Source organism: Heterodontus francisci, chromosome 4 (genome assembly GCF_036365525.1).
Source record: "Heterodontus francisci isolate sHetFra1 chromosome 4, sHetFra1.hap1, whole genome shotgun sequence".
Classification (NCBI taxonomy): domain Eukaryota; kingdom Metazoa; phylum Chordata; class Chondrichthyes; order Heterodontiformes; family Heterodontidae; genus Heterodontus; species Heterodontus francisci.
Window position 1 is genome coordinate 91,012,498 of NC_090374.1, and position 27,826 is coordinate 91,040,323.

Consider the following 27,826-nt stretch of genomic DNA (forward strand, 5'->3'; position numbering starts at 1 on the left):
CCCCTAGTAGCTGACTCTTCCACCCTGGGAAAAAGCTTCTGACTATCCAATCTGTCCAAGCCGCTCATAACTTTGTAAACCTCTATCATGTCGCCCCTCCACCTCCGTCGTTCCAGTGAAAACAATCCGAGTTTTTCCAACCTCTCCTCATAGCTAATGCCCTCCAGACCAGGCAACATCCTGGTAAACCTCCTCTGTACCCTCTCCAAAGCCTCCACGTCCTTCTGGTAGTGTGGCGACCAGAATTGCACGCAGTATTCTAAGTGTGGCCTAACTAAGGTTCTGTACAGCTGCAGCATGACTTGCCAATTTTTATACTCTATGCCCCGACCGATGAAGGCAAGCATGCCGTATGCCTTCTTGACTACCTTATCCACCTGCGTTGCCACTTTCAGTGACCTGTGGACCTGTACGCCCAGATCTCTCTGCCTGTCAATACTCCTAAGGGTTCTGCCATTTACTGTATACCTCCCACCTGCATTATCTCACATTTTTCCAGATTGAACTCCATCTGCCATTTCTCCGCCCAAGTCTCCAACCGACCTATATCCTGCTGTATCCTCTGACAATCCTCATCATTATCCGCAACTCCACCAACCTTTGTGTCGTCCGCAAACTTACTAATCAGACCAGCGACATTTTCCTCCAAATCATTTATATATACTACAAACAGCAAAGGTCCCAGCACTGATCCCTGCGGAACACCACTAGTCACATCCCTCCATTCAGAAAAACACCCATCCACTGTTACCCTCTGTCTTCTGTGACTGAGCCAGTTCTGTATCCATCTTGCCAGCTCTCCTCTAATCCCGAGTGACTTCACCTTTTGCACCAGTCTGCCATGCCGGACCTTGTCAAAGGCTTTACTAAAGTCCATATAGACAACATCCACCGCCCTTCCCTCATTAATCATCTTCGTCACTTCCTCAAAAAACTCAATCAAATTAGTAAGACACGACCTCCCCTTCACAAAACCATGCTGTCTCTCGCTAATAAGTTCGTTTGTTTCCAAATGGGAGTAAATCCTGTCTAATAGTTTCCCTACCACTGACGTAAGGCTCACCGGCCTATAATTTCCTGGATTATCCTTACCACCCTTCTTAAACAAAGGAACAACATTGGCTATTCTCCAGTCCTCTGGGACCTCATCTGTAGCCAATGAGGATGCAAAGATTTCTGTCAAGGCCCCAGCAATTTCTTCCCTTGCCTCCCTCAGTATTCTCGGGTAGATCCCATCAGGCCCTGGGGACTTATCTACCTTAATGTTTTGCAAGCCACCCAACACCTCCTCCTTTTTGATAATGAGATGACTGAGACTATCTGCACTCCCTTCCCTAGGCTCATCATCCACCAAGTCCTTCTCCTTGGTGAATACTGATGCAAAGTACTCATTTAGCACCTCGCCCATTACCTCTGGCTCCACGCATAGATTCCCATCTCTGTCCTTGAGTGGGCCAACCCTTTTCCTGGTAACCCTCTTGCTCTTTATTTATGTATAATAAGCCTTGGGATTTTCCTTAATCCTGTTTGCCAATGACTTTTCATGACCCCTTTTAGCCCTCCTAACTCCTTGCTTAAGTTCCTTCCTACTGTCTTTATATTCCTCAAGTGCTTCATCTGTTCCTAGCCTTCCAGCCCTTACAAATTAGAAAAGGAAAATTTGTATGCTCTTGCAATAAGTGAAAGTTGAACACTCTTTGCCTTATGTTCATTTTACCATCATTTTATTTGACCAACTTATAATAGATAAATTTCATTAAAACAGCTATGCTGCTAATAAACTGAACTACTATGCCATTTTTAAGTACATAATTTTTAATGCAGCCATTTCCTTTGACCACACCAGGGACGTTTTAAAATTAAAAAATATTTGTACGTCCAATGGAAGTTGCAAAGAAAAGACTGATTTGATAGAAATCCAGTAAGAACATCCATCGTGGCAGTGAGGAGAAGCCATGATCAGCAGAAGGTTTGCTTTAGAGGCAGGGGGTGCAGTCCTGCTCTTTCTGGCTGAAAGCACTTATCTGCTTGATCCAGTTGCTGTTTGCTGCCGTGTTTTCCGAGCCCCGGTAAATTTAAATTGGGCTCCCAACTGCACCATGGGAGCTTGATTTGAATATTATAATCAATGGTCCTATCTATACATGGCAGGATATTGATATGCATGCAACCCGATGCCGTATAAATGGCTTTGGGCACGGATGTGGCAAGCTGGAGTCTCATTTCACAATTTAATTTTTCAACCCCGCTCTGACCTTTTCCTGCCCTTTGTAGGATGGTTAATATCGTCTCCGTTGTATATTTGTTGTTTACCAAAATCGTGTGTTACGGCCAAGCTGAGGTGGGATACAGTCGCCCCTCTTGCCCTGTCTCTTATTTGACAAGGTTTATTCCTTGGGAAGGACAGCATTACCTCTGAAATAATCAAGAGTGCCAAGCCTGCGATACTCTCAGCACTACATGAACTGCTTTGCCTGTGCTGGGACAAGGGAGCAGTACCTCAGGACATGCACGATGCCAATATCATCACCCTCTATAAAAACAAAGGTGACCGCGGTGACTGCAACAACTACCGTGGAATCTCCCTGCTCAGCATAGTGGGGAAAGTCTTTGCTCGAGTCGCTCTAAACAGGCTCCAGAAGCTGGCCGAGCACGTCTACCCTGAGGCACAGTGTGGCTTTCGTGCAGAGAGATCGACCGTTGACATGCTGTTCTCCCTTCGTCAGATACAGGAGAAATGCCGTGAACAACAGATGCCCCTCTACATTGCTTTCATTGATCTCACCAAAGCCTTTGACCTTGTCAGCAGACGTGGTCTCTTCAGACTACTAGAAAAGATTGGATGTCCACCAAAGCTACTAAGTATCATCTCATTCCATGACAATATGAAAGGCACAATTCAACATGACGGCTCCTTATCAGACCCCTTTCCTATCCTGAGTGGCGTGAAACAGGGTTGTGTTCTCGCACCCACACTTTTTGGGATTTTCTTCTCCCTGCTGCTTTCACAAGAGTTCAAGTCATCTGAAGAAGGAATTTTCGTGCACACAAGATCAGGGGGCAGGTTGTTCAACCTTGTCCGTCTAAGAGCGAAATCCAAAGTACGGAAAGTCCTCATCAGAGAACTCCTCTTTGCTGACGATGCTGCTTTAACATCTCACACTGAAGAGTGTCTGCAGAGTCTCATCGACAGGTTTGCGGCTGCCTACAATGAATTTGGCCTAACCATCAGTCTCAGGAAAATGAACATCATGGAGCAGGACATCAGAAATGCTCCATCCATCAATATTGGTGACCACGCTCTGGAAGTGGTTCAAGAGTTCACCTACCTAGGCTCAACTATCACCAGTAACCTGTCTCTAAATGCAGAAATCAACAAGCGCATGGGAAAGGCTTCCACTGCTATGTCCAGACTGGCCAAGAGAGTGTGGGAAAATGGCGCACTGACACGGAACACAAAAGTCCGAGTGTATCAAGCCTGTGTCCTCAGTACGTTGCTCTATGGCAGCGAGGCCTGGACAACGTATGTCAGCCAAGAGCGACGTCTCAATTCATTCCATCTTTGCTGCCTCCGGAGAATACTTGGCATCAGGTGGCAGGACCGTATCTCCAACACAGAAGTCCTCGAGGCGGCCAACATCCCCAGCTTATACACACTACTGAGTCAGCGGCGCTTGAGATGGCTTGGCCATGTGAGCCGCATGGAAGATGGCAGGATCCCCAAGGCACATTGTACAGCGAGCTCGCCACTGGTATCAGACCCACCGGCCGTCCATGTCTCCGCTTTAAAGACGTCTGCAAACGCGACATGAAATCGTGTGACATTGATCACAAGTCGTGGGAGTCAGTTGCCAGCGTTCGTCAGAGCTGGTGGGCAGCCATAAAGGCGGGGCTAAAGTGTGGCGAGTCGAAGAGACTTAGCAGTTGGCAGGAAAAAAGACAAAAGCGCAAGGGGAGAGCCAACTGTGTAACAGCCCCGACAAACAAATTTTTCTGCAGCACCTGTAGAAGAGCCAGTAACTCTAGAATTGGCCTTTATAGCCACTCCAGGCGCTGCTTCACAAACCACTGACCACCTCCAGATGCTTACCCATTGTCTCGCGAGACAAGGAGGCCAAAGAAGAAGAAGGATCCTGTAAGAACCAATCGGACATATTTTCTTGAGTTTAAACAAGAAAGAGGTAAGTTTAAACGCAGTCTGCCCTTTAAAAGGAAGCTGGACAAAAAGATTGTTGCAATGGAAATTCTTGGAAACAGCAGGGTATACAGAGAGATTTATAGTGCTGGATGCGGCACTGGAGGCATCAGTAGTGCACATGGGAAGGAGGAGAGATTGTCCCATTGGGGTATTAAGAAGCCCTCAAGGATCACCCTCAGAAGGAAGTGCGAGCAGGTGGCCAGGGAGGTCAACTCCTAAGATTTAGACTGGAGGACCTGACAGCAGATCAGTGAATGCACATGAATCTTATGCCTAAATTATTTTCTTCTAATATAAAATGGTTTAGCAATAGTACTGAAGATTTGTGCTCCAGAACTGGCTGTACCCCTCGCCAAGCTGTTCCAGTACAGCTACGACACTGGCATCTACCTGACAATGTGGAAAATTGCCACAAACAGTGTGAAGGGCACAGAGGACACAAAATCCTTGAACTGCATTCAAGAGAACTTTTTTAGCCATATGTAACAAGCCCTTCGAGAGGGGGCACAATTCTAGATTTAGCTTTAGGAAATGAAGCTGGACAAGTGGATGAAGTAGCAGTGGGTGACCATTTTGTAGATTGTGACCATAATAGTTAGATTTAACATTATTATGGAAAAGGACAGAGATAGAACAGGAATAAAAGTTCTAAATTGGGGGAAGGCAAATTTTATGAAGCTGAGAAGTGATCTGGCGGAAGCGGAATGGATACATGTATTTGAAGGAAAATGAGTGGCAAACCACTGGGAGGCATTCAAAAGTGAGATACTCTGGTGTTACGACCAGGTGAGAAAGAGGTCTAGGGTTCCCTTTCAGCCTTCACCTGGTCTTACTGTAACAGGGTTTAATTTTAAACACACTGTTTTTAGCTCCTCCTTCGTGAATCCTTGTTCACCGCTTTCCAATTATAAGGCAGAGAAATGAGCACAAACAGGCTTTCTTGGGTTTGAAGAAGAAAAGTTGAAATTTACTAAACTTAAACTCTAATTCAGTTAACGCCTTTGGATACAAACCACGCCCCACACTGGCTTGCATACGTGATACACACATGCAAATAGACACAGAAAAGAACAGAAGAAAAATAAAGTGGAAACGTTTGAGGCAATATCTGAAGAGTTTTTGTTACAGTTCTTCGAGCTCACTGTAGAATCCTTGATTGTAGGTAGATCTTGCTTTTCGTTGGGACCCAGTAGTATTCTTAATCCTTGTTCACTGTAGGAGACTTTTCTCTCTTGGGGTTCATGTGTCTTCAGTGGAATCAGAGGCTTGTGAGAAAGAGATGGGAGCAGACAGGAAAGATCTTCTCAATTCAGGAGCAAACAGTCTTTCTGAGTTCAAACTGTACAATTCAGAAAAATCCAGGTTGCCAAGCAGGTTAGTCATGTAACTAACTGGTCTGACCATGTCTTGGATTACAGCAGACTCTGGAATGTTCCTCTTATACACAATACCGGGTGATCAACGTCCATTGTGGGTTGAATGTGTCAGAGAATGGTCCTTTGTCCTTTCAATCACCATCTGTTAATATGCAAATGTATTTTCCGGCCAAGGCTGATCTGTTTAACAATTGCTTTCTTCACTCCAGTAACAGTTTAAAATCAATGTTCATGACAAAATTAATGTGCCTCATTCTTGGCAGGTGGGGGCCTAGCATGACAATGGGCACAGTGCAGACATGTCCCCAGAAAGAAAAAGGGTGATACTGCCAAATCTAGAGCCTCCTGATTATCTAGAAGCATACAGGTTAAGATAAAGCAGAAAAAGAAAGCTTATGACAGTCACAAAAAGCTTCATACTTTAGAAAGCCTAGTGGAGTACAGAAAGTGCAAGGGTGAAGTAAAAATGGAAATTAGAAAAGCAAAGAGAGGACATGAAAAAATATTGGCAGGTAAAATCAAGGGAAACCCAAAGATGTTTTATCAGTACATTAAGAGTAAGAGGATAACTAAGGCAAGGATAGGGCCTATCGGAGATGTACAAGGGAACTTATGTGTGGATGCAGAAGATGTGAGCAGGGTTCTTAATGAGTTTTTTGTCTCTGTCTTCACAAAGGAGAGGGATGATGCAGACATTGTAGTTAAAGAGGAGGATTGTGAAATATTAGATACGATAAGCATAATGAGAGAGGACGTACGAGAGGTCTGACATCCTTGAAAGTGGATAAATCACCAGGGCCGGATGGATTGTATCCAAGGCAGTTAAAGGAAGCAAGGGAGGAAATAGCGGATGCTCTGAGGATCATGTTTAATTCCTCACTAGATACAGGTAAGGTACCAGAGGATTGGAGGTCTGTGAACGTTGTACCATTGATTAAGAAAAGGTACAAGGGATAGGCCAAATAACAATAGGCAGGTCAGTCTGACCTCGGTGGTGGGCAAATTATTAGAATCAATTCTGAGAGATACAATAAACTGTCACTTAGAACGGCACGGATTAATCAGGGATAGTCAGCATGGATTTGTTAAGGGAAGGTCATGTTTTACTAACTTAATTGAATTTTTTGAGGAAATAACAAGGAGGATTGGTGAGGGTAGTGTAGTGGATGTTGTCTACATGGCTTTTAGTAAGGGATTTGACATGGTCCACATGACAGACCAGTAAGCAAAGTAAAAACCCATGGGATACAGGGGAATGTGGCAAGTTGGATCCAAAATTGACTGAGTGACAGGAAACAAAGGGTAATGGTCAACAGACGTTTTTTGCAAATGAAAAGTGGATTCCAGTGGCATTCCACAGGGCTCAGTGTTGGGTCTCTTTATGGTATATATTAATGATTTGGACTTAAATGTGGAAGGCATGATTGGGAAATTTGCAGATGACACAAAAATAGGCCATGTAGTTGATAGTGAAGAGGATAGCAATATACTCCATAATGATGTCAATGGTTTGGTTGAGTGAGCGGAGAAGTGGCAAATGGAATTCAATCCGGAGAAGTGTGAGGTAATGTGTTTGGGGAAGGCAAACAAAGCAAGGGAATGTACAATAAACGGAGGGATATTGAGAGAGGTAGAAGAAGTGAGAGACCTTGGAGTGCATGCCCACAGGTCCCTGAAAGTGACAGGACAGGTAGATAGTGGTGAAGAAGACATATGGAATGCTTTCCTTTATTGGCTGAGGTATTGAATAAAAAAGCAGGGATGTAATGCTGGAACTGTATAAAATGCTGGTTTGGCCACAGCTGACAGATTGCATACACTTCTGGTCATCTCATTACAGGAAGGACATAATTGCTTTGCAGTGAGGAAAGGGGAGATCTACAAGAATGTTGCCAGGAATGGAAAATTGTAGCTATAAGGAACGATTGGATAGGCTATGGCTGTTTTCCTTAGAACAGAGGAGGTTGAAGGGTGACTTAATTGATATACATGATTATGAGGGGCCTAGATAGAATGGACAGGAAGGACCTATTTCCCCTAGTGGAGAGGTCAATTACCAGGGATCACTAATTTAAGGTGATTGGTCGAAAGATTAGAGAGGACATGAGGAAAAACTTTTCACCCAGAGGGTGGTGGGTGGCTGGAATTCGCTGCCCGGATTGATGGTGGTGACAGAAACCCTCAACTCATTTAAAAGGTACCTCGACCTGCAGTGCTGTAATCTGCAAGGCTACGGACCAGGTGCTGGAAGGTGGGATTAGAATGGGCGGCGAGTTTATTCATCTGGGGCAGATACGATGGGCTGAATGGCCTCCTTCTGTGCCGCAACTTTTTTATGGTTCTAGGTATGTCCTTTACACAAAAAGCAGAACAAACCCAACCCAGCCAATTCCCACCCCATCAGTCTATTTTCGAACATCAGCAAAGTGATGGAAGATGTCGTCAACAGTCCCATCAACTGGCACTTACTCAGCAATAACCTGATCACTGATGCTCAGTTTGGGTTCCACCAGGGCCATTCAGTTCCTGACCTCATTACAGCCTTGGTCCAAACATGGACAAAAAAGCTGAACTCAAGAGGTAAGGTTAGAGTGACTGCCCTTAACATTTGATCAAGTATGGCAGCAAGGAGCCCGAGCAAAACTGGAGCCAATGGGAATCAGGGGAAAACTCATACCTAACACAAAGGAAAATGGTTGTGGTTGTTGGAGGTCAATCATCTCAGTAGCAGGACATCACTGCAGGAGTTCTTCAGTGCAGTGTCCTAGGCCCAACCATCTTCAGCTGTTTTATCAATGATCTTCCCTCCATAATAAGGTCAGAAGAGGGGACGTTCACTGACATGTGGGAGTCTTTCAAAAGTCAGTTGATTAGAATCCAGGACCAGCATGTTCCTGTGAGGAAGAAGGATAAGTTTGGCAAGTTTCGGGAACCTTGGATAACGCGGGATATTGTGAGCCTCGTCAAAAAGAAAAAGGAAGCATTCGTAAGGGCTGGAAGGCTAGGAACAGATGAATCCCTTGAGGAATATAAAGACAGTAGGAAGGAACTTAAGCAAGGAGTCAGGAGGGCTAAAAGGGGTCATGAAAAGTCATTGGCAAACAGGATTAAGGAAAATCCCAAGGCTTTTTATACGTATATATAGAGCAAGAGGGTAACTAGGGAAAGGGTTGGCCCACTCAAGGACAGAGAAGGGAATCTACGTGTGGAGCCAGAGGAAATGGGCGAGGTACTTAATGAGTACTTTGCATCAGTATTTACCAAAGAGAAGGACTTGGTGGATGATGAGCCTAGGGAAGGGAGTGTAGATAGTCTCAGTCATCTCATTATCAAAAAGGAGGAGGTGTTGGGTGTCTTGTAAAGCATTAAGGTAGATAAGTCCCCAGGGCCTGATGGGATCTACCCCAGAATACTGAGGGAGGCAAGGGAAGAAATTGCTGGGGCCTTGACAGAAATATTTGCATCCTCATTGGCTACAGGTGAGGTCCCAGAGGACTGGAGAATAGCCAATGTTGTTCCTTTGTTTAAGAAGGGTAGCAAGGATAATCTAGGAAATTATAGGCTGTTGAGCCTTACGTCAGTGGTAGGGAAATTATTAGAGAGGCTTCTTCGGGACAGGATTTACTCCCATTTGGAAACAAACGAACTTATTAGCGAGAGGCAACATGGTTTTGTGAAGGGGAGGTCCTGTCTCACTAATTTGACTGAATTTTTTGAGGAAGTGACTGTTTTTTGAGGAAGTTACAAAGATGATTGATGAAGGAAGGGCAGTGGATGTTATCCATATGGACTTCAGTAAAGCCTTTGACAAGGTCCCTCATGGCAGACTGGTACAAAAGGTGAAGTCACACGGGATCAGAGGTGAGCTGGCAAGATGGATACAGAACTGGCTCAGTCATAGAAGACAGAGGGTAGCAGTGGAAGGGTGCTGTTCTGAATGGAGGGATGTGACTAGTGGTGTTCTGCAGGGATCAGTGCTGGGACCTTTGCTGTTTGTAGTATATATAAATGATTTGGAGGAAAATGTCGCTGGTCTGATTAGTAAGTTTGCGGACGACACAAAGGTTGGTGGAGTTGCGGATAGTGTTGAGGATTGTCAGAGGATACAGCAGGATATCGATCAGTTGGAAACTTGGGCGGAGAAATGGCAGATGGAGTTTAATTTGGACAAATGTGAGGTAATGCATTTTGGAAGGTCTAATGCAGGTGGGAAGTATACAGTAAATGGCAGAACTCTTAGGAGTATTGACAGGCAGAGAGATCTGGGCGTACAGGTCCACAAGTCACTGAAAGTGGCAACGCAGATGGATAAGGTAGACAAGAAGGCATACGGCATGCTTGCCTTCATCGGTCGGGGCATAAAGTATAAGAATTGGCAAGTCATGCTGCAGCTGTACAGAATTTTAGTTAAGCCACACTTAGAATATTGCGTGCAATTCTGGTCGCCACACTACCAGAAGGACGTGGAGGCTTTGGAGAGGGTACAGAGGAGGTTTACCAGGATGTTGCCTGGTCTGGAGGGCATTAGCTATGAGGAGAGGTTGGAAAAACTCGGATTGTTTTCATTGGAACGACGGAGGTGGAGGGGCGACATGATAGAGGTTTACAAAGTTATGAGCGGCATGGACAGAATGGATAGTCAGAAGCTTTTTCCCAGGGTGGAAGAGTCAGTTACTAGGGGACATAGGTTTAAGGTGAGAGGGGCAAAGTTTAGAGGGTATGTGCGAGGCAAGTTCTTTACAGAGAGGGTGGTGAGTGCCTGGAACTTGCTGCCGGGGGAGGTGATGGAAGCAGGTACGATAGCGACGTTTAAGAGGCATCTTGACAAATACATGAATAGGATGGGAATAGAGGGATACGGTCCCCAGAAGTGCAGAAGGTTTTAGTTTCGGCAGGCATCAAGATCGGCGCAGGCTTGGAGGGCCGAATGGCCTGTTCCTGTGCTGTACTGTTCTTTGTTCGTATTTGCATGTTATCCATTATTTTTGCTTAGTGATGTTCATGAGGCCTGTTAACCTGTTCATAACAGCTATCCAGTCTAACTGTTCTAATTCTTATCAGACTATTGAACCATAGGGTGATTAACTTATGTAACTTCTATTCTACTTCCACACACTAATTAACTTCGTCATTTCAGCAAAGATCATAATTAGGGAAGGTTAACTGAAAATCCTACCACCGTTTTCTAGTGTGGCTATTTATTCACATATTTACTGAGCTATGACCCCTTTTGGGGCTGACTGTCATCACCCAAGCATAATCATTCCACTAGCTTGTTTTGAGAAAAATGTAACTTAAACAGTTTTCAGTAAAACATCAATTACAAATTACAGCAGTAACCTAATCTTCTATATATTCCAAGCTCTAATATAAACACACATATATAAATATGTTTCTGATTTCTAATAACAGGTTTTGCATATTTATATAAACATCCCAGGAAAATAGGGCTGGAAGCTTTAAATAAACTTTTGCAATGTTATATAGCTATCCTTAGGCTTACAAGAGGAACTGAAATATTTACTGTTGTGGGGTAATATGTATCTCTAACTGGAAGTCTTCAAGCTGAAAATAATCTGCAGTTGTTTTACAATAGTTAGTGCTGAAGAGTGAACATGCTGTTCATGTGATGCTGTAATGTCATTTTGATATCTATATATTTACTATTGCAAACAGTATTTGAAGTTCAATCCGTTATCAATGGAACATTGGAAAAACTGTTTAGAATACAAAAAAGAGCCAAATCCAAAGCAGAGTCAGTGCATCCAGGACTGTATACCATACAAAAAATAAAATGGCACATTGCTGTGGTTCTTGCTTAGTAGCTGTATCAAGTAACTAAATATTTATGTTTTGTTTGATAGCTTCAGATGTTAGGATTTCCATCAGACAACAAAGTTAAGGATCTATCAGATATTAAGATTATTTCTGTGGTGACTCACAGTTGATGTAAGATTACAGCAAGAAATATGTTCTGAAGTATGTATTTCTGCACCACAATGCATATGATTGAAACAATACTTTATTCTTACGATAGACGAAAACCATGCAGTTTAAGTGACTATAAATTTTTCTTATAGTGTTTATTAGATTATATAGGGTCTCTAAAGAAATTTATTTATATAATTATAAATTATTGACAATCAAAAAATACCAGCTCATTTTATGTTTTTAATTTGCTTTGTTTTGGGTTTGTTACGACCAACTGCTCCAGTCAAAGCCCCCAATCAAAATCTACGATTCTGATTGTGGTGGGAGAAATTCAATCCCGTCGCTCCACAGATCGCCTAACATATCATTGAAACTTTCCAAATTAAATAAAACCTAGCCAAATTGTACCAGCTATTAACCCCTGAAAGAGATATCAACAACATTTAAAATAGAAAAACTTAGAGACCTTCCAAATTTACAGTCCAATGTTGCTTGAAGTTCTCACAACTGTCCGATGGGGAAAAAAGGTTCTTCCACAGTAGAACAGTCCGTAGTCTAACTTCAGCAGTAAGTGATGCTTCCTTCTTCAGCGATGAATTTCAACAATTAACAACTTGCGAACACTTCGAATCAATCTGACTTTAGAGTTTTTGAGGAAAAAGGATTGTCACAGTGTAACTTCCCTTCCGTCAGTTTAAATTACCAGATGTTTAGGCTAGACTTTTTTTTTAGAATTTCGAGAGATAATAATTAAACAGACTAAAATTCTATTCCTTCAGTTTAAAAGGCTGAGAGCTCTTTTTCCAGGTGCTAAACACCACAGCTGGCTGTGTGTGTGTGTGTGTGTGTGTATGTGTTCTGTTAGAATAAACTGTCTTCAACTAAAAAACCAGTTCAAAATTGAATTGTAACAAATGTATCATTTGATGCTTACTCCCAGTGGCTGTATCTATGGCAAAGAGAATGTGCCCTTTGAATTGCAGTCTCCAAAAGGCTGTATCCAAGGCAACAAAAATACACCTTCCTATAACCCCTGAGGCTTGCTGGTTCTTAAAATAATACTGATCTTTTGCAAGCCTTAAAGGCAAACTGCATATTCCCCAGAGAAAAAAAAAACTACAGAACCATGACAGGTTAAAGATCTAAAAGGAATGTCTGCCTCCTGTACAAGATGTTTTCAGTTAAACTAGCAGATTCAAACTTCCCTTGTGCCAAGAGTCACCCCAACCATTAGTATGCTGCTTCAAAGGGCATGAAATTTAAATCCACGGATCTTAATATGCTCGTGAAATGCTGTTGATAATTCTTTGAAATGATTCTCGCGGCATTATTTGGCTATCTAATTTATCAGTAAGTGAAAGTTCTTTATTTGTAGCTATGTATTTTAGTTGATTACTTCCAATTGTTTAATGCTAACTGGCTGTGTATAAAGCTATTCCAAATCATTTGGGAGGACAGATGGAAAGGTGCATGTGTCCTTTGAAACTGGGTCTATGATGCACTCCACCTCATTCCAGCCTTGGTCCAAATATGGACAGAAGACCTGAACTCCAAAGATGAGGTGAGGGTGACTGCTCTTGACATCAAGGCGGCATTTGACCAACTATGACATCAAGGAACCCTAGCAAAATTGGAGTCAATGGGAATCGGGGGAAAACTCTCCACTGGTTGGAGTTATACCTCGCGCAAAGGAAGATGGTTGTGGTTGTTGGAGGTCAACCATCTGAGCTCCAGGACATCACTGCAGGAGTTCCTCAGGGTAGTGTCCTAGGCCCAACCTTCTTCAGCTGCTTCATCAATGACCTTCCCTCCATCATAAGGTCAGAGGTGGGGATGTTTGCTGATGATTGCACAATGTTCAACATCATTCGCGACTCCTCAGATTCTGAAGCAGTGCATGTCCATATGCAGCAAGATCTGGACAAAATCCAGGTTTGGACTGATAAGTGGCAGGTGACGTTCATGACACACAAGTGCCAGGCAATGACCATCTCAAACATGAGAGAATCTAACAATCTCCCTTTGACGTTCAGTGGCATTACCATCACTGAATCTCCCACTGTCAACATTCTAGGGGTTACCATTGACCGGAAACTGAACTGGACCAGCCGCATAAACAGTGTGGCTACAAGAGCAGGTCAGAGGCTAGGAATTCTGCAGCGAGTAAATTCCATCCTGACTCCCCAATGCCTGTCCACCATCTACAAGGCAAAGGCAGGAGTGTGATGGACTACTTTCCACTTGCCTGGGCGACTGCAGCTCTACAACACTCAAGAAGCTCGACACCATCCAGGACAAAGCTGCCCGCTTGATTGGCACCCCATTCACTCCTTTTACCACCAACGCATGGTGGTAGCAGTGTGGACCATCTACAAGATGCACTGCAGTAGCTCATCAAGGCTCCTTTGACGGCGCCTTCAAAACCCATGACTACTTCCACCTAAAAGGACAAGGGCAGCAGATGCATGGGAGCACCACCACCTGCAAGTTCCCCTCCAAGCAATATACCATCCTGATTTGGAACTATATTGCCATTCCTTCACTGTCACTGGGTCAAAATCCTGCAACTCCCTCCCTTCCTAACAGCACCGTTGGTGTATTTACACCCCAAGGACTGCAACGTTTCAAGAAGGCAGCTCACCACCACCTTCTCGAGGGCAATTAGGGATGGGCAATAAATGCTGGCCTAGTCAGCGATGCCCACATCCCATGAATGAATAAAAAATAGTCCTGTTCCTCAATGATGCATTGAATTTGCTTAACTTAAAATCAATACGAAACAAAAACTGCTGGAAGTACACGGCTGGTCTGTCAGTACCTATAAAGGCAGGTTAAAGCTGACAGGTTAACTTTGTTGGTTATAAATCTCTCTCTCTTTTCCTTACAGATGCTGACTCTGCTACTGTGTGTTTCCTGCATTTTCTGTTTTATTTCAGATTTTCAGCATACACAGTATTTTGCTTTTGTATTACAATTCATTTGAAATCTGGAACAGCCTTTAATTTTATTATTTTCCTGAAAGCACAGTCAATAGTTTGAAACATTCTAACACCCCAAGGCAGGGCTGGAAGGCTGATGATACTGTAGACTTCTTCCTCAGAATCCAAAAATGCAGCTTGTGTTTAATCTCCAACTGGTTTGTTCATAAATTTGCTAAGTATGTATCAATAGAATTGCATTTTCACTCGATTCTGTCAGGAATAATCACATGTTTCACAGATCTATCATTTTTTACTTTATTGTGTTTTTCTCCATTTCTCTTATACATTTCTTATCAAGTTTGCTTAATTTGTCAATTTGGAAATCTCTTGGATGATGTGATATCTAATGTGCATTCATGTTCATTACCTTGTTAACCTGAAAGTTGTATACTGGAAAATTTTAATACAACATTTTCAAATATAGTAAATACCTGCTGGTGTTCTTTGTAAATCAGTAATCATAATTATGAATCTTTCCATATAATAAAGAAAGTTCAGGTAAAATTACAGGCATGTAGTCTGTAACCTCACTATTTAGGTAGTAATGAGATCTGAGGTTAAATTTATTGATCCCGTGCTTCCAGTTGGGAGTTACACTCGACAGGAGGGTGAGTTGGAGAATTGGCATTGGTATTATAGCCCTGTCTCTCATTTATACTCACATTGAGTGTAACTGCTTGCTTGAAATGTGTGATTGATGAATTTGCCTTATCAGAAACTTCAGAAACAAATGAGCCCTCTGGCAGATTCAGTAATCTGATACTCGAGCCAGACAGTGCTCCAGGACACTTATTAGTGCTCGATGATACACTGTGCAGTTTTGGTGGGTTAAACTCAGGCACTGCGCACCCTCATAGGTCTCTTTCTGGATTGAGGAAAGTAGGATATGCCTTTTCAGGAAGAGCATGTGCATTCTGTATCTGACAAACAACAACACCAACTTGAGTTTATATTGTGCCATTTGACATAGTGAAACTGCATAAGGAGATATTAGGATAGGTGACCAAATGCTTAGTCAAAGAGGTAGGTTTTAAGGAGCTTTGTAAAGGAGGAAAGAGAAATAGAGAGATGGAGAGAGTTAAGGAGGGAATTCCAAAGCTTAGGACCTAGGCAGCTGAAGGCATGGCCACCAATGATGGAACGATGAAAACAAATTTCCATCTGTGAGAATTGGCTTGATTTGAAGGCTCTTAAATATTCTGGTAGGTTTCCACATGTTGGACACCAAACTGACCAAGTGCAGCAAGAACAATATTGAATTTATTTCTTAGAAGTGTATTAGAACATAGAACATAGAACAGTACAGCACAGTACAGGCCCTTCGGCCCACAATGTTGTGCCGAACATTTAACCTACTCTAATATCAAACGAACTACCTACCCTTCATTCTACTATCGTCCATGTACCTATCCAAGAGTCGCTTAAATGCCCCTAATGTATCTGCTTCTACTACCACCGCTGGCAGTGCATTCCACGCACCCACCACTCTCTCTGTAAAGAACCTACCTCTGACATCTCCCCGAAACCTTCCTGAAAATTATGCCCCCTGGTGATAGCCCTTTCCACTCTGGGAAAAAGTCTCTGGCTATCCACTCTATCTATGCCTCTCATCATCTTGTACCCCTCTATCAAGTCACCTCTCATCCTTCTACGCTCCAATGAGAAAAGCCCTAGCTCCCTCAATCTTTCTTCGTAGGACATGCCCTCCAGTCCAGGCAGCATCCTGGTAAATCTCCTCTGCACCCTCTCTAAAGCTTCCACATCCTTCCTATAATGAGGCGACCAGAACTGAACACAATATTCCAAGTGTGGTCGAACCAGGGCCTTATAGAGCTGCAGCATAACCTCACGGCTCTTAAACTCAATCCCCCTGTTAATGAAAGCCAACACACCATACGCCTTCTTAACAACCCTATCAACTTGGGTGGCAACTTTGAGCGATCTATGGACATGGACCCAAGATCCCTCTGTTCCTCCACACTACCAAGAATCCTGTCTTTAAACCTGTATTCCGCATTCAAATTCAACCTTCCAAAATGAATCACTTCACACTTTTCCAGGTTGAACTCCATCTGCCTCTTCTCAGCCCAGCTCTGCATCCTGTCAATGTCCTGTTGCAACCAAGAACAGCCTTCCACACTATCCACAACTCCAGCAACCTTCGTGTCATCGGCAAACTTGCTAACCCATGTCACCCATGACAACAACTCTGTTACTTCTGCACCTTTCCAAAATCTGCCTCCCAATCTGTTCCTCCATGTCTCTGTTGCTATTGGGGGGTCTATAGAAAACTCCCAACAAAGTGACTGCCCCTTTTCTGTTTCTGACTTCCACCCATAATGACTCAGTAGACAAACCCTCCTCGACGACCTCCCTTTCTGCAGCTGTGATACTATCCCTGATTAACAGTGCCACTCCTCCACCTCTTTTACCTCCCTCCCTATTCCTTTTGAAACATCTAAACACCGGAACATCCAACATCCATTCTTGCCCCTGAGATATCCACGTCTCCGTAATGGCCACAACATCGTAGCTCCAAGTACTGATCCATGCTCTAAGTTCATCACCCTTATTCCTGACACTTCTTGCGTTAAAATAGACACACTTCAACCCATCATACTGGCTGCAACTTTGCCCTGTCAACTGTCTAACCTTCCTCACAGACTCTCTGCACTCCGTATCTGCCTGTTCAACAGCTGCCCCATCCACTGATCCGTGGCTCCGGTTCCCACCCCCCTGCCAAACTAGTTTAAACCCTCCCGAAGAGCTCTAGCAAACCTCCCACCCAGGATATTGGTGCCCCTCCAGTTCAGATGCAACCCGTCCTTCTTGTACAGGTCCCACCTTCCCCAGAAGGTATCCCAATGATCCACATATCTGAATCCCTCCCTCCTACACCAGTTCTGTAGCCACGTGTTCAGCTGCACTCGCTCCCTGTTTCTAGCCTCACTAGCACATGGCACCGGTAACAATCCTGAGATTACTACTCTGCTCGTCCTGCCTTTCAGCTTCCAACCTAACTCCCTATATTCGCTTTTCAGGTCCTCATCCCTTTTCCTAGCTATGTCATTGGTACCGATATGTACCATGACCTCTGGCTGCTCCCCCTCCCCCTTAAGAATCCTATAGACTCGATCCGAGACATCCCTGACCCTGGCACCCGGGAGGCAACATACCATCCGGGAGTCTCGTTCGCGACCACAGAATCTCCTGTCTGTTCCTCTAACCATTGAATCTCCTATCACTATCACTCTCCTATTCTCCCCCCTTCCCTTCTGAGCCACTGAGCCAGGCTCAGTGCCAGAGACCTGGCCACTGTGGCTTTCCTCTGGTAGGTCGTCCCCCTCAACCGTATCCAAAACGGTATATGTATTATTGAGGGAAACGGCCACAGGGGTTCCCTGCACTGTGCGCCTATTCCCTTTCCCTCCCCTGACGGTCACCCAGCTACCTTTATCCTGTAACTTAGGTGTCACTACTTCCCTATAACTACTCGCTATCACCCCCTCTGCATCCTGAATGATCCGAAGTTCATCCAGCTCCAGTTCCCTAACGCGGTCTGCGAGGATGTTGGGTGCACTTCTCACAGGTGAAGTCAGCAGGGACACAAGTGGTGACCCTTACCTCCCACATCCTCGCACATTCTTTCACGGGATGTGGGTGTCGTTGGCAAGACCAGCATTTGTTGTCCATCCCTAATTGCCCTTGACAACGGAATGGCTTGCTGGGCCATTTCAGAGTGTAGTTAAGAGTCAACCACATTGCAACGGGTCTTATGTCGGCCAGACCAGGCAAGAACAGCTGATTTCCTTCCCTAAAGGGCATTAGTGAACCAGGTGGGTTTTTATGACAATCGATGATAGTTTTATGGCACCATTAGGTTTCAATTCCAGATTTTTATTAATTACTTGAATTTAAATTTCACCAGCTGCTGTGGTGGGATTTGAACCTGTGTCCCCAGGGAATTATCCTGAGCCTTTAAATTATTGTCTGGTGAATTTATCACTGCACCACCATCTCCCTTAAACTGTAGATTGAACATATCAAAACTTTGGAAAAGGAAATCGTACTTATTAGGCAATGCCACAAAACAATGAAAATGAAGTAAAAACAAATGCTGGAAATACTCAGCAGGTCTGGCAGCATCTGTGGAGAAAGAAGCAGAGTTAACATTTCAGGTCAGTGACCCTTCTTCAGAACTGGTCGGAGCCGGAGACAGTCACTGAGGAAGGAGATGTGGCTGTGAAAACGAGTTTTGGTAGACACTTTATCAAATACCAGGAGGGAAATAAAAAGCAATGAAGCTGAACAAGGTAAAAGAGACAAACGAAAATCCCGTCGGAGAGAAGAGCAGAATTTCTTCAAGGTAGGCATTCCTGGAAGAGAAATGGCAGTGAATTAAACACTAAAATAAAAGCAAAATACTGTGGATGCTGGAAATCTAAAATAAAAACAAGAAGTGCTGGAAACACTCAGCATGTCTGGCAGCATCTGTGGAGAGAGAAGCAGAGTTAACGTTTCAGGTCAGTGACCCCTCTTCAGAACTGAAAAGGAAGCACTTGGCTGTGCAAAACATTTTATGATGACTAAGGTGAGTACAGTTTTTTCCCAATTTTTGTGCTCATCAGGGAAAGGGATATTAGCATTGGAGGAATAGCACTATTCCCATTTCAGGGAGTATCCAATATCGGCATTGAGTACCACCAGGCCAGAGATAGCACAGCCAATGTGGAATAAAGCCCCCAGTACTTTGTACCAACAATATGCTTCAGAGGTACTTTTCCAAACCTTAGTAAGGTACCGCTACTGGTACAAGTGTGACATTTTTTCCTATTTCCCTCACCAAGCATCCTTAGGATCCTATCTGCATCTGTCAGTTAATGCAAATTAGGGACAGTGTTTGTGTTGTAGGCATATGCACACCAGGAATTGGATTAGGATTGTTCAAACTCCTTTCACATAGGCTGGTTACTGCCAGTAGTCTAAGATGGCCTTCATTTTACCAGTCTGAGCTGGAGCTGAGCCCAAATTCCAAAGAATAAAGGCCCACCAAAGTACAGTTTCCATTTCTTAAATCATTGTGTGGAGGAAAAAGTATTTTTAAATAGTGTATTTGAAGTTCAAATGTCGAAACACCAATATGTTTGCAAGTATATTAGAGCATTTAATGGCTTTCCAATAACAAACACTAACATAAATCTCCTGCATGAAACATTATTTAATCTGATGCCGTCCAGGTTCAAGTGTCAAATTTGCAGTCTTCTGTTTCATAGAAAAGTCCCAGTTTTATTTTGCATGAATGAAGAAACACAAAACTATCATCCACATAAATGACCACTCCCCAGTGCAGCTGATTTGCTCTTACCTAGCAGATGTCCTGCCGCTATTACCTGTGGGTTAAATCTAAAATTAAAATAAAGGAAAAACCTTTTTTTAAAAAAAAAGTTATGTACCCAAAATTACAGATTTTTGCTTTTTATATGTTTTGTTTGGATTTTAAAATTGGCTAACTGTTAGCAAAAGGAGCAGAGCAGATAGGTGAAGAAGAAACTATTTGTGTGGAAAGCTGATCTGCTGACAGGAACAGTGAGAGCATGATTGTTATTATTAGTATTATTATCTGCAGTGGTGATTCAGCAAGTATCCACCTGCCAATGTATTTTGGCAGGACATTGTGTGATTCTGAATCAAGCATGGGTAAATCCATCTTCAGGCTGATCTTGTTTTCCCAAATGCAAGTTCAGAAATTGTCAGTTTGAATTACTTATGGTGGCAAATGGGAATCAAATTTTGTAAGGGGGATGATTTCAAGTAGTCAATATAATTTAAGTGTAAGTTGAACTTTCTCAGCTGTTTGAAAGCCTTTGAACAGAAGAGATTCCAATGTTTAGTGATGACTATCTCTGTACCAAAAGCCAGTTCAGAGTGCGTAATAATTTTTGCTTTCATCCATTATATGTAATGAACCTATTTTTAATCACATGCCAGAACAGTATCACCCTATCATAAACTGCCCTCACCAGAAATTGCTTGTTTCTTTCCATTTTGTGGAATGAAACGTAAAACAACAAAACAAACCAATATAAGCAGAATAATATGTTACTTTATCTAAGGCTCTCAGGTAAAAGAAAGAGTTTAATTAATTCTGCTAAGTAAAATGAACAGTGATGGTTAGCAGTGGCAAGACAATGGTCAATATGTCATTTTGGCATCTCACTCTTCATAAAATATTGGGAAAGGGAATGTTAGTAACATTAGTATAGTTGGAAGTGGGAACTGATCTATAATTAGAGATTGGTGAGTAGTTAATGAGCATAGGGATTCAGTTGCTGAGATCACAGCTCCAATTAATAGCTAGGCCAATTTAATTATGGGATTACATTACATAAATAATCAATTTCCTACACCAGAGACATTATAATATTTCAACAATGTTTAGTTGTCATTTAACATTGTAAAACACTTGATATTTTTAAAAGCTTATGATGTATTCTTATCGACTGTTGAAACATTTTCCCTTTAGTGCACACACCTTTTGCATTACCACTATCAGTAAATGATCTGTCCACAATCTAGAAGAATTTGCAAAGTGCTCCTTTGTGATGTTGGTTTTCAGTTAATTAAATGCTGTTTGTATTAAGGGGCCCTAAAAATCCAGGGTCAGAAACTAGGCTGGGACCTGGATACAGAAATAGGGCCCATTTTGGGGTCCAGGCTAGAATCGTAGTCTGAAGAAGAAAAAAAAAATTCTTTAATAAATAATTTTTAGTAAATAAGGTAACCGATAGGTGCCAGGAGGCAGTCTGGTTGGGGTGGTGTTGGGGGGAGGTCAGATTTAAAAGATCACTGTTTTTGGGGGGAAACAGCAAATACTTAATGTAATTGTTATTGGGGGGTGGGAAAGGGGCGTCAGAAATTTATCTGATAAATTTTTTGGGGGGGTGTATCTTTAAAAATTTAAATATGCTGGCAGGGCTGGCTGCCCTATAAAAATGGCAACAGCACCTGCACCCAGGCAGCTGATGCCATTGCCAACAATGGACAGTTGCCCCCTCCAAACCATTTAAATGAGCCACTGCGTGGGAGATCACGACGCCTCTTTGGAATACGGCCCACGCGTGCGAGCCACCATTTTTTGAGCTCGCCGGCAAAATCAGCAGAGGATCAGCTCTCTCAACCTGTGTGAGCAGCAGTGCTCAGGTTTTCATGTAAGATTGTTGATGATATCTGCAGCCTCCTGATACGTGACCACCTACTTGGTGGGCCAGGTGGGCACTCATTACCAGTGGCTGTCAAGGTGACTGTTACTGGAGGTCTGCCATTCCCACTCCCACCTCCCGGTTCTCTGTCTCTCCCTGGAGTCCTGTGTTCTCTTCTGCAAGGAGAGAAAGCAGAGAGTTGTGAATGTGAGAAACAGACTGTGTGGAGGGACAACATTTGTGGAGGATGGCTGTGAGGCATGGCCATGAGATGGCAAAAAGATGAGGGTGAGTGAGAGTGTTGGCTGTTCAGATGGAGATGTGCGGAGGTGCCTGGTGAGAAAGAGATGAGTGGAGCTGCAAGGTGTGTTGTTCTGAGGAGTTGTTGTGCAGGAGAATGCTTGGAACGTCAGAGTGTGGGGTTGACACCTGAAAGTATTATGCCACTCACCTTTCCCATCCTCAAGAGGTCCTTGAACCCCTTAGTGCACTGTATCCAGATTCAAGGGACCGTACTCCTGCTGCTCACTTCATCAGCCACTTCCTTCCATGCCTGCTTGGTTGGAGAAGCTGGTCACTTCCTCCTGGATTTGGCAAACAACACCTCATTTCAGTCCCTCAGATCCTGCAGCAGAAACTCTAGGTCAGAGTCAGAGACCCGGGGTGGGTGGTGGGGGGCGGTCAGGGCGGGCGGCACCCTTCCCCAGTTTGCTTTCTATTCCTGCAGTTGCTGAAGTCACACGAACCAATGTACAGTTCAGTCTTCCTGACCCCTACCAGAGCTCTGATTGGGTTGGCAGCATTGGTAGCCTGCCCGCTCTCCTTAATTGAATTGTGAGCCTGGAGTCGGCCAATTAGGATGTGGCCTCTGGTAAAATAGCTGAGCCCATCCTTCTGCCAGCAAGCGCAGGCTCAGGACCCCCATTTTGACCTGATGTCGGGGTTCCAAAGCCCGCTGGAAAATCCTGCTTATAGAATCTTAAGCACAGGAGGTGGCCATTCGGCCCTTCTTGTCTGTGTTGGCTCTTTGAACAGGCTATCCAACTTAGCCCCAATTAAGGGCAGTCTGGGAGCATATATTTTTTGATAGCACTCTATCAGTGTCACATCAAGGATTATGGGACAATTCAGTAGAATAAACTTTCTCAAAATTTAAGTTTGGCTTTCGGCCATTTGTTGAAATATGCACTTGACAGAAGTACAAAAATGTGTGCATGTAAAAATAGTTTGGGAAATATTTAATATTTGCAATATCAGAATAATTGAGAATTGAAATTCAGATAAACATTTTACCATGATCAATAGAAAAAAGGGGGAGATGAATTCAACTCCGAAGTTATACACTTTAGAGAAAATTGTCCTTAATACTGACTAGAATTGAAGAACATCCGAACTTTAAAAAGCAATATATTCAAGATCTTTTAATTTCTATGTTTCTATTTTTCTAAGATTTCTAGAGATAAGTGGGGGATTATTTAATGGGTGCCTATCGATTATTCTATAACTTGAAACTCCATAACATACAAGGCTACAGGCCAAGTGCGGGGAAATGGGATTAGTTAGGACAGGCGCTTGATGGTCAGCGCAGGTGCGTTGGGCTGAAGGGCCTGTTTCTGTGCTGCAAAACTCTATGACTCTAATAATTTGGTTGGACTGTGTTTGAGAATTATGATATCCCATTGATAGTGACTCCATCTTGTTTTAATGTCAGAATCTGTTTAAAAATGAAAGACTTTGGGCAATTGTATAAAATGGGTGATATCAAATCCCCATTTTCATTTTCATTTTCATTGAAGGCATTGTTGTTTTTTCTGCCACATCAGCTAAGAAATGAACTAATGCTTCAAAAATATTTGAGTATCACCAAGGTACCATATTGTCTATACTGCTGTTTGAAGATGCTTTTAGTGAGTAACTTGGCAATTTCTGCACTTGAAGTGAATACTGATCCTCTTTGTGAAAAGTGGCAGTGTAATAAAACTATACCATTTCCTTGCAGTTGTTCATGGTAGACAATGGCGCAGACGACTGGAGAATAGCCATGACTTATGAGCGGATTTTTTTCATCTGTTTGGAAATACTAGTATGTGCTATTCATCCAATACCTGGAAACTATACTTTCACTTGGACAGCACGCCTTGCCTTTTCGTATACAACATCTACAGCAATAGCAGATGTGGATATAATCTTATCAATACCAATGTTTCTTAGACTTTATCTTATTGCCAGAGTAATGCTGTTGCATAGCAAACTTTTTACGGATGCTTCATCAAGAAGTATTGGAGCACTGAATAAAATAAACTTCAATACCCGTTTCGTAATGAAGACTTTAATGACAATATGTCCGGGAACAGTATTGTTGGTTTTCAGCATTTCATTGTGGATAATTGCAGCATGGACTGTCCGAGCTTGTGAAAGGTAAGCAGTGCATCAACTTTTTCAATATTTAAACACATCTTTTAATTCCAGATTATAAATTATATTTTAGAAATCTGAACTTTCTGTGCCTAACAGTGAACATTACTGGTCTCTTATAATAGATAGCTTGTTGTTGTGGCATTGATGATGATGTTTCTACAGAATTTGTTTTGGTATTGTTCACAAGTTTTTTTTTTAAAGTTTAAGAAAGAATCTGAGAAATATCAACAAGACAAGATGGTGGATTTATCTCATAGTTATGTGAAAAATATTTTCAGATGTGTAAGATTGCATGTTTAATTCATCTGATATATCATTCACGCTGCAATGTTTTAAGTAGATTCTGTGTAATTACACCTTACCTGTGAAACTAAATAGAATAAACAACTTACATTTCTATAGCACTCCACAGAAAGATGGCACAGAATACTTTACATGGTAGAGGATATAAATAGACACCAAACAGGAACGAAAGGGAACAGAGAGATTAAGGATGAAAGCAAGGCCAAAGGAAAGGATTTTAGGAGACTTCTGAAAGCGTGGATGACATAGATGTTTAGGGAGGAAGTTTCTGAAGGCATAGTGCCTGAAACCGACTGTCCACCAATCATGGAGCAGAGGGTGTGAGGAGTAATCTTGTGTTTTTTTTTATATTTTCTCATGCGATGTGGGCACAGCTGGCTAGGACAGCATTTATTGCCCATCCTTAATTGCCCTTGAGAAGGTAGTGGTGAGCTGCCTTCTTGAACCGCTGCAGTCCTTGGGTATAGGTACACCCATGGTGCTGTTAGAAAGAATGTTCCAGGATTTTGACCTAGTGACAGTGAAGAAACAATTATATAGTTCCAAGTCAGGATGGTGTGTGGCTTTGACAGGAACTTGCAGCTGGTGGTGTATCTGCTGCCCTTGTCCTTCTCAGTGGTAGAGATCACGGGTTCGGAAGGGGAACGTGTACAGATGGCTGGAGGTGATCACTGAAGAGAGGGGATTTAAAGATGAAGACATTAAAATCAGTTCCCTGGGACAGAGATGGCCAATGGAGCTTAGTGACGATAGATGATGAAAGGCAGGGCTTTGTGTAAATGAGGATGTGGGCCACAGGATTTTACCAGCACATGGGAGACTGGCTAAGAGGAAGGAGGGGTGGTAAAATGCCGGGCAAAAGGCATCGGGAGGGAAGCCCGACGTGTTTTCATCACGAGCAGTTATGACCAGGGGCAGCTGGTCTGGCAGGAGAAAGTTGCACTGGACCACGGCAGGAAGGTTATTGAGCCCATTAAACAGGCAATTAACTGTAATTTTACCAGCTTTTTTCCATTTTACAAGGGGCGCACAGGAACAACGAAGCTTGAGAACCTCATCAGCAATAGTAGCCGGAAGGTCAGTGTTGGCTACAGTCAGCAGCCATTTTGAAAGGTAGCATAGCTTGGTAGGGTGTGTGATACTGAGTAGACAGCAGCAGTAGTAATCTAGAGCAAAGACAAACTTGGCTAGCACAGCAGAGGCATTCTGGTTGTGTCCTCTCTGACATGGCACTTGTATGTCCACAGTAAGGGGGTGGATTGGGTGGAAGGCCCTGAGAATTGAGTGCAATATTTGCACTTATTCAGTCAGGCTTTGAGACCTCCAGTGAGGGGGAGCATCAGGGTGGAAGAGAGCTGCAGCCACTGGGAATGGGCAGCAACACGCAGAGGGACATCTAGATCATGAACCTGGAAGGGGGCATGGATGAAGAGGGCACAAAGGGACACACAACCAACCTCTTGTGCACAGACAATGCTACTCACTCGAGAAAGTGAATTATCAGAGGCAGTGTTTCCTGATAATGTTGGAGCAACAGTGTCGCCAAAGACTGTACCTCTCCAGGGAGGCGGTCACCACGCTGTGCACCATGATGGAGGAGGAGCTAAGCCCATTAGGAAGTGGCAGGCACCCAAAGCCGCTGGCGTTGAAGGTCACTGTGGTGCTGAATTTCTGTGCCTCAGGATCATTGCAGGGATCTTCTGGAGATATCTGTGGGATCTCCCAGTCTGCAGCGCATTGTTGCATCAAGATGGTCACCAATGCGATGTTCAAGAGAGTCGGCCAATACATATGGTTTTGCACCAATCCAGACAGTCAGGCTGAGAGGGCTGTAGAATTCGGGTCCATTACTGGATTCCCCCAGGTGCAGGGTGTCATTGACTGCAAACATGTGGTCATCAAGGCTCCCATAGATTAGTCAGCAGCTGTCATCAACAGGAAGGGATTCCACTTGCTCACTGTACAACTGGTCTGCGACCACCACAAACGGATCCTTCAGGTCTGTGCAGGATTCCTGGGAAGCTGCCACGATGCCTACATACTAAGGCAATCCCAGGTGCCTGACTTTTTTAGGCCCATCACATGCCTTCAAGGATGGATACTGGGTGACAAGGGCTACCCACTGATGAAATGGCTACTTGCTGCTGTGTGGAACTCAAGCACAGATGCAGAGGAGATACAATAGCTGCCATAGGGGGCAACTCAAGTGAGCATTGCACAGACCATAGAGCTTGCAGTTGCAATGCCTGGATAGATCTGGTGGAGCCCTTCAATATGTTCCAGCAAGGGTCTCGCGTATCATTGCGGTGTGCTGTGCTCTGCACAACCCAATGCTAGAGAGGGGAGAACCTTTGATCGATGAAAACATCCTGGAGTGTGATGCCTCATCTGAGGATGAGAATATGGTGGGGGAAAGTGACCAGGCGCAACAGGATGAAGAACCTAAGAGTCAGCAGGTAAGGCACAATGAGGCATGCGCAAGGGAGGCTCATGACTTGTTAATACAGGCAAGTTTCAGATTACTTACATACCCAGTCAATCCAATAAAGCTTCCACCTTCTTCAGCCCTGTTGCCATTTCCTTGAATGCCCTTACAATTTCCCTGGACCTGTCATCACATGAGGCAAAGGCATGGGAAATGCATTGACCTCCTTTCCATCACACCCTTTGCGGGAGCCAGCGAACTGTTAATGGACTGGTAATGTGAAAAAAGTAAAGGGTTCTTTTTGTGGTTCATGATTTCAGAATTCATCGAAGACAACACACAGCAAGGTGACATCTAATATCAAAATATAAACGCGTGAAGCCCAAGTACAGCAAGGTGGACATTTTACGCACTTGTGGGTGCTCCTACATGATGCTCCCCTTGCGCTGTCAGCTGGGGTGCAGGTAGGCTACTGACCTTTCTGCTCCGTAGATTTCGATGACTGTGGTGGTTGTCCTCTAGTTGCCTGAGACTGGAGGGCCCCAGCCTATTGAGGGCCTCCTCCACAGGTGCAGGAGATGTTTCTGTCTTCATGGCTTTGTGAGGCAATAGTGTCACCGTCCGAGGGGACGAGGACCCTACACCAGGAATGTCCTGCAGAGAGCTGCTCCTCTACCCCTTCAGAACACACTTGTCCCTCCCTGTTTACCTGAGATCCAAGGACCTGGCGAGGACTCCAGGCATCTCATCTCCCTTTCGCCCAGCCGTTGCTCCACAGAGTTCATGGAGGAGGTGATGGCATGCAGATTTGCACATATCTCCAGCATCCACTGGGTGGCTTGCTGGATGTGGCTCACCATGAGTGTCGCCAGTCTCTTGATGGAGGAAACTATGCATTTTCACACCAGAATCATGGCTGCACTGATGGCTTGGATGGATTCCTTCATCGTCTGTGCATGGGTGCACGTAGCCTCTGGAAGCTCTGCTCTGGAAGC

At 43.7% G+C, this 27,826-nt stretch overlaps 1 protein-coding gene across 4 annotated transcripts in view; it reads left to right on the plus strand.

Moving 5' to 3' along the window:
• Window positions 1-27,826, plus strand: part of LOC137369137 (small conductance calcium-activated potassium channel protein 2-like) — a 151,797-nt gene that overhangs the window by 11,943 nt on the left and 112,028 nt on the right. For all 4 annotated transcript variants that reach the window (XM_068029857.1, XM_068029856.1, XM_068029858.1 and 1 more), the window contains exon 3: window positions 23,685-24,103. In XM_068029857.1, the coding sequence (XP_067885958.1) occupies window positions 23,685-24,103 (419 nt within the window). The remainder of the gene's footprint in view (window positions 1-23,684; window positions 24,104-27,826) is intronic.